This window comes from Triticum urartu, chromosome 5A (assembly GCF_056163025.1).
Source record: "Triticum urartu cultivar PI428250 chromosome 5A, HENAU_Tu73, whole genome shotgun sequence".
NCBI lineage: Eukaryota > Viridiplantae > Streptophyta > Magnoliopsida > Poales > Poaceae > Triticum > Triticum urartu.
The window spans coordinates 410,503,498-410,511,296 of record NC_141877.1 but is presented as its reverse complement, the minus strand read 5'-3'; the positions used below and the strand labels follow the sequence as shown (position 1 = coordinate 410,511,296).

Sequence of the window (7,799 nt, the reverse complement as noted above, 5' to 3'; positions counted from 1 at the left end):
TAACACCTTAAGACACAAATCAATCAAAACCCTAATGTCACCTAGATACTCCAATGTCACCTCAAGTATCCGTGGGTATGATTATACGATATGCATCACACAATCTCAGATTCATCTATTCAACCAACACATAGAACCTCAAAGAGTGCCCCAAATTTCCTACCGGAGAATCATGACGAAAACATGTGCCAACCCCTATGCATAGGTTCATGGGCGGAACCGGCAAGTTGGTCACCAAAACATACATCAAGTGGCACGCGGTATCCCATTGTCACCACAGATATCCACGACAAGACATACATCAAGTGTTCTCAAATCTTTAAAGACTCAATCCGGTAAGATTACTTCAAAGGGGAAACTCGATTCATTACAAGAGAGAAGAGGGGGGAAGAAACATCATAGGATCCAAAAAGAATAGGAAAGCTCGCGATACATCAAGATCGTATCATCTCAAGAACATGAGAGAGAGAGAGAGATCAAACACACTGGTACATACCCTCAGCCCCAAGGGAGAACTACTCCCTCCTCGTCATGGAGAGCACCGGGATGATGAAGATGGCCACCGGAGAGGGATTGCCCCCTCCGGCAGGGTGCCGGAACAGGGTCCCAATTGACTTTTGGTGGCTGTGGAGGCTTCTGGCGGCGGAACTCCCGATCTATTATGCGTTCTGGAAGTTTTAGGGCATATGGAGTTATATAGGCAGAAGAAGCATGTCAGGGGAGCCACGAGGGCCCCACGAGGCAGGGAGGCACGCCCTAGGGGGGTTGGCGCGCCCCCCACCCTCGTGGGCAGCTCCCGTATCTTCTGACGTGGGGTCCAAGTCCATCAGGTCTGTTTCCTTCCAAAAATAACTTCTCTAGTTGATTTCGTTCCATTTCGACTCCGTCTGATATTCCTTTTCTTCAAAACACTGAAATAGGCATAAAACAGCAAATTTGGGCTGGGCCTCCGGTTAATAGGTTAGTCCCAAAAATAATATAAAAGTGGATAATAAAGCCCAATACTTCCCAAAACAGTAGATAATATAGCATGGAGCAATCAAAAATTATAGATACATTGGAGACGTATCAGTGTCATACCTGACTTCTTACCTTCGTCGAGGTCCCAATCTTCAGAGTTGCGTTTAATTCTTTCCAATAAATTCCATTTGAATTCAATAGTCTTCGTCATAAAAGAGCTAGCACAAGAAGTATCGAGCATGGTACGATTGTTATCAGAAAGCCGAGCATATAAATTTTGAATAATCATCTCTCTTGAGAGCTCATGGTTGGGGCATGAATATAACATTGATTTAAGCCTCCCCCAAGCTTGAGTGATGCTTTATCCTTCGCGAGGCCAAAAATTATATATATAATTGCGATCACGATGAACAAGATGCATAGGATAAAACTTCTGATGAAATTCCAATTTCAATTGTTTGTAGTTCCATGACCCCGTATCATCACATAGCCTATACCATGTCAATGCATCTTCCTTCAAAGATAAAGGGAAGACCTTCTTATTAACAACATCTTCGGGTACACCTTCAAGCTTAAATAATCCACAAACTTCATCCACATATATTAGGTGCTCATCAGGATGCATTGTTCCATCTCCTACAAAAGGATTATCTAGCAGTTTTTCCATCATACCTGAAGGAATCTCAAAGCAGACATTTTCATTTTCATTTTCATTTTCATTTTCATTTTCAGTAGGTTCAGTAGGTTGAGGAGCAACTCTTTGCTCTACTGGTCGGGGTGAAGATACCCCGAACAAGCCCCTCGGAGGATTACTTTCGATAGTAATAAGTGACAGTAAATTTCAGCACACTATATAAATTTTCCTTACCAAATTCCACCTACCAAAGGCGCTTCACTCCCCGGCAACGGCGCCAGAAAAGAGTCTTGATGACCCACAAGTATAGGGGATCTATCGTAGTCCTTTCGATAAGTAAGAGTGTTGAACCCAATGAGGAGCAGAAGGAAATGATAAGCGGTTTCCAGCAAGGTATTCTCTGCAAGTACTGAAATAAGTGGTAACAGATAGTTTTGTGATAGGATAATTTGTAACGAGCAACAAGTAACAAAAGTAAATAAAGTGCAGCAAGGTGGCCCAATCCTTTTTGTAGCAAAGGACAAGCCCGGACAAAGTCTTATATAGAGAAAAGCGCTCCCGAGGACACATGGGAATATCGTAAGCTAGTTTTCATCACGTTCATATGATTCACGTTCGGTACTTTGATAATTTGGTATGTGGGTGGACCGGTGCTTGGGTACTATCCTTACTTGGACAAGCATCCCACTTATGATTAACCTCTATTGCAAGCATCCGCAACTACAACAAAAGTATTAAGGTAAACCTAACCACAACATGAAACATATGGATCCAAATCAGCCCCTTACGAAGCAACGCATAAACTAGGGTTTAAGCTTCTGTCACTCTAGAAACCCATCATCTACTTATTACTTCCCAATGCCTTCCTCTAGGCCCAAATAATGGTGAAGTGTTATGTAGTCGACGTTCACATAACACCACTAGAGGAGAGACAACATACATCTCATCAAAATATCGAACGAATACCAAATTCACATGACTACTAATAGCAAGACTTCTCCCATGTCCTCAGGAACAAACATAACTACTCACAAAGCATATTCATGTTCATAATCAGAGGGGTATTAATATGCATATAGGATCTGAACATATGATCTTCCACCAAATAAACCAACTAGCATCAACTACAAGGAGTAATTAACACTACTAGCAACCTACCAGTACCAATCCCGGACTTGGAGACAAGAATTGGATACAAGAGATGAACTAGGGTTTTGAGAGGAGATGGTGCTGATGAAGATGTTGATGGAGATTGCCCTCTCCTGATGAGAGGAGCGTTGGTGATGACGATGGCGATGATTTCCCCCTCCCGGAGGGAAGTTTCCCGGGCAGAACAGCTCCGCCAGAGCCCTAGATTGGTTCCGCCAAGGTTCCGCCTCGTGGCGGCAGAGTTTCGTCCAAGGAGATGGCTTATGATTTTTTTCTCATCAGAAGACTTCATATAGCAGAAGATGGACATCGGAGGGCCACCAGGGGGCCCACGAGGTAGGGGGCGCGCCCCCCACCCTCGTGGGCAGGGTGTGGCCCCCCTGGTGAACTTCTTGCGCTCAGTATTTTTTATATATTCCGAAAATGTCTTCCGTGAAGTTTCAGGACTTTTGGAGCTGTGCAGAATAGGTCTCTAATATTTGCTCCTTTTCCAGCCCAGAATCCCAGCTGCCGGCATTCTCCCTCTTTATGTAAACCTTGTAAAATAAGAGAGAATAGGCATAAGTATTGTGACATAATGTGTAATAACAACCCATAATGCAATAAATATTGATATAAAAGCATGATGCAAAATGGACGTATCAGCTAGCGACCCTTGACGAGCTACTAATCATAGCAGACAAGTACGCCACAACCGACTCCTCCATGAAGGCGGAAATTCAAGTCAACACGTCTGGCAAGGTGGCCCCCCAAGCCCCTCGGATCCCGGCTGGCGACGCCAGTCGGCGGCAGCAGCCGAACGACAACAAGCGAAAGGCCACACAGCCGGCTTCCACAAGCCGGCAGGTGGCAGCAGTTGAAGATCGACAACCAGAAGAACAACCTCATCCCAAGCACCAGAAGGGCAGCAAGCCTAACTGGCTGCCCGCTTTCTCGTACGAACAGACTCTTGATGCTCCCTGCAAGTTCCACAGCGGTGCAAAGCCATCCAATCACACCATTCGGAAGTGCCATTGGCTCACCAGGATTGCCAAGGGTGACGGACTCCAGCCCGCTCCCCCTGTCGGCCCGCCGCCTCCTCCCCCGCAGCAGCCGGCGGCTCGGCCAGTCGGTGTCGTGCAAGATGATTATCCCAAAGATCAAGGGGCCTACGTTGTGTTCACCAGCGTGGCCGACGATAGGCGGCAGCAGTGGTTGGAAGTGAATGTAGTAGCATCAGAGACCCCCGAGTTCATTCATTGGTCAGAGAAACCCATTAGCTAGAGCAGAGCTGACCACCCAGAAGTGATGCCAAGCCCCGGCTCTTATGCCTTGGTGCTGGACGCCACGTTTGCTACAGAGAAGCGGGCTGCCCGTTTTCCCGAGTCTTGATATATGGCGGCAGTAGCATCAATATTCTATACAAGGATACCATGGAGAAATTGGGAATCAAGCAGAGACACCTTCAGCCCAGTCGGACTATTTTCCATGGCATAGTTCCTGCCCTTTCCTGCTCACCAATCGGCAAGACTCAGATAGACGTTCTCTTCGGGGACAAAACTCATTTCCGTCGAGAGCTAGTCTGGTTTGAGGTGGTGGACCTTGAGAGCCCTTATCACGCACTGCTTGGTCGGCCTGCCCTGGCCAAGTTCATGGCGGCCCCCCACTATGCTTACCTAAAGATGAAGATGCCAAGCTCTAAGGGAATCCTGACCGTAGCAGGAGACTACGAGAAGTCGTCCGCCTGTGCGGTGGAGAGCAACCGATTAGCCGAGTCCCTCATAATCGCAGCAGAGAAACGGCTCCTTGACCGGGTTGTGGCAATGGCAGGCAAGCAAGCGGAAATGTCGCCCGACCCCAAGGAGTCGGAAGCAGAGGGCTCGTTCAAGACGGCCAAAGAAACAATGAAGATACCTTTGGACCCTGAGCACCCGGAGAGGTATGCTGTCATTGGCGCAAACCTTGACAGTAAATAGGAAGGCGAGCTCGTCGATTTACTCTGTGAGAATCGAGACATCTTCGCATGGTCCCCCAAAGACATGCCAGGTGTACCGACGAAATTCGCCGAGCACAAGTTACATGTCCGATCTGATGCCAAGCCAGTCTGGCAGCCCTTGCACCGCCTATCAGAAGAGAAAAGAAGAGTTGTTGGAGAAGAGATAGCCCGGCTCCTAGCAGCCGGCTTCATCATGGAGGTGTTCTTTCCAGAATGGTTAGCCAATCCAGTCCTAGTGCTGAAGAACAACAAGCAGTGGCGCATGTGCATTGATTATACCAGCCTCAACAAAGCATGCCCCAAAGATCCATTTGCTCTGCCCATAATCGATCAAGTGATCGACTCCATAGCTGGATGTGAGGTGTTGAGTTTTTTGGATGCATACTCCGGGTATCACCAGATCAAGTTGGACCCGGCCGACAGGATGAAGACCGCCTTCATCACGCTATTTGGAGCCTTCTGCTACCTGACCATGACGTTCGGCCTAAGAAATGTCGGCGCTACCTTTTGGCGTTGCATGCAGAAGTGTCTCCTCAAACAACTCGGCAGAAACACTCATGTCTATGTAGACGATGTGGTGGTGAAGACAGAGAAGCGTGGGACGCTACTGGAGGATCTTAGGGAGACTTTCGAGAACCTGCGCCGATTTCAGATCAAGCTCAACCCGGAGAAGTGTGTCTTTGGGGTACCAGCCGGCCAGCTTCTTGGTTTTCTGGTCTCAGAGCGCGGCATAGAGTGTAACCATGTGAAGATCAAAGCCATCGAAAGGATGGAAATACCCACCTGACTGCTGGATGTGCAAAAATTTACCGGCTGCTTGACATCTATTAGCCGTTTCATCAGTCGGCTGGGCGAGAAGGCTCTTCCCCTGTACCAGCTCATGAAGAAGACCACCTTTTTCGAGTGGAATGACAAGGCGGACGAAGCTTTTCTCCAGCTCAAGAAGATGTTGACAACCCCGCCTATCTTAGCGGCCCCGACTCCTAAGGAACCAATGCTCCTCTACATTGCCGCTACCAGTCGGGTGGTTAGTACAGTCATAGTGGTGGAACGGAAAGAAGAAGGCAAAGCCCTACCAATCCAGAGGCCGGTGTATTACCTAAGCGAAGTACTGTCCGCCTCCAAGCAGAACTACCCCCACTATCAGAAAATGTGTTATGGCATGCACTTTGCTGCCAAAAGATTGAAGCCCTACTTCCAAGAGCACCCAATCACTGTGGTCTGCACAGCTCCGCTTGCTGAGATTATTGGAAGTCGAGATGCCTCGGGCCGAGTGGCCAAGTGGGCCATAGATTTGGCCCCCTACAACATCTACTACCAGCCTCGCACCGCCATCAAGTCACAAGCACTGGCCGACTTCCTCATCGTCTGGGCCGAGACCCAGTACTTGCCGCCAGTGCCAGATTCCACCCATTGGCGGATGCATTTTGATGGTTCAAAAATGCGCACCGGTTTGGGAGTCAGCGTCGTTCTCACCTCCCCCAAGGGCGACAAGCTCAGATATGCGCTGCAAATTCACTTTGCCGCCTCCAACAATGTTGCTGAATACGAAGCACTCATTCACGGGCTCTGGCTTGCCAAAGAACTCGGCATTCGCCGGATCCTGTGTTACGGAGACTCCAATTTGGTGGTCCAGCAGTCATCAGGCGACTGGGACGCCAAGGATGCAAATATGGCCAGCTACCGTTTTCTCGTGCAGCAACTCAGCGGATACTTCGAAGGGTGCGAGTTCCTTCATGTGCCAAGAAATGACAATGAGCAAGCCGACGCCTTGGCATGAATCGGCTCCACCCGGCAAGCAATACCAACCGGCGTTGCCTTGCAACGACTCCTCAAGCCGTCCGTCAAACCATCACCAGAGTCAGATTCCATATTTGTGCCGGCTCCTCCTGAAGTAGCTGGATCCGACTTGAGAGCCCCACCAGCCGACACGGGAACTTCGGTGGACAACCCGGGGACTGCAGCAGTCGGCCCGGGGACTTCATCAACTCAGCAAGCGGCGGCCGACTCCAACCCACCGCCTCCCAGCCCAGCCGCCCTCGTACAAGTGGCAGCCCTGGCAGTTGAGGAAATTGCAGCACCTTCATGGGCCCAGCCCATCCTCAATTTTTTGGTGAAAAAAGAGCTACCAACCGATGAAATCTCGGCCCGGCAAGTGCAACGCCGGGCGGCAACGTACACCATAGTCAACAGAGAGCTTGTAAGGTGCATTATCACTGGTGGTTACCAGCGATGCATCAAGCCAGAACAAGGATATGCAATCCTCAAAGATATCCATCAGGGCGAGTGTGGTCATCACGCGGCCTCAAGGGATGTAGTGGCCAAGGCTTTCCGCCATGGTTTTTTTGGCCGACTGCCCTAGAAGACGCCAAGGACTTGGTCCAGAAATGCAAAGGGTGCCAGAAGTTTCGTTCAAAGCCTCACCAGCCGGCTTCCGCACTCAAGACTATTCTCATCGCCTGGCCCTTTGCCGTCTGGGGCCTAGATATGGTGGGACCATTCAAGACAGCAAGAGGTGGCTTGACTCATCTGCTTGTCACGGTGGACAAGTTCACCAAGTGGATAGAAGCAAAACCAATCAAGAAGCTGAATGGTCTGATTGCTGTGACTTTCATCTCTGACATCACCATCCGGTATGGCATACCACACAGCATCATCACCGACAATGGCACGAACTTCGCCAAAAGTGCCTTGGCCCGTTTTTGCGTGACACAGGGCATCCGACTGGACCTAGCGTCTGTTTCCCATCCGCAGTCAAACGACCAGGTGGAGCGAGCAAACGGCCTCATCTTATCCAGCATCAAGCCCCGACTGGTCGAGCCTCCGGAGCGGTCGGCCGACTGCTGGCTCGACGAACTTCCGGCTGTCCTCTAGAGCCTGCGCACAACTCCAAACAAGTTAACCGGCTTTACGCCTTTCTTTCTTGTCTACGGTGCCGAAGCCGTCATCCCGACGGACATAGAATTCGACTCCCCTCGAGTCACCATGTACACCAAGAGGAGGCGGAAGAAGCACGACAAGACGACATTGATCTGCTGGAAGAGGGCCGGTTGTTGGCACTCAGCCGGTCCACCATCTACC

The 7,799-nt window shown here is 49.7% G+C and overlaps 1 protein-coding gene across 1 annotated transcript; it reads left to right on the top strand.

The window, feature by feature from the left end:
• The first annotated feature begins 4,374 nt into the window (after positions 1–4,374).
• Positions 4,375–4,698, top strand: LOC147971647 (uncharacterized). Its single transcript, XM_087524054.1, has one exon. It carries the CDS (start codon positions 4,375–4,377, stop codon positions 4,696–4,698), a length of 324 nt encoding a protein of 107 aa, XP_087380180.1.
• Positions 4,699–7,799: the final 3,101 nt, after the last annotated feature.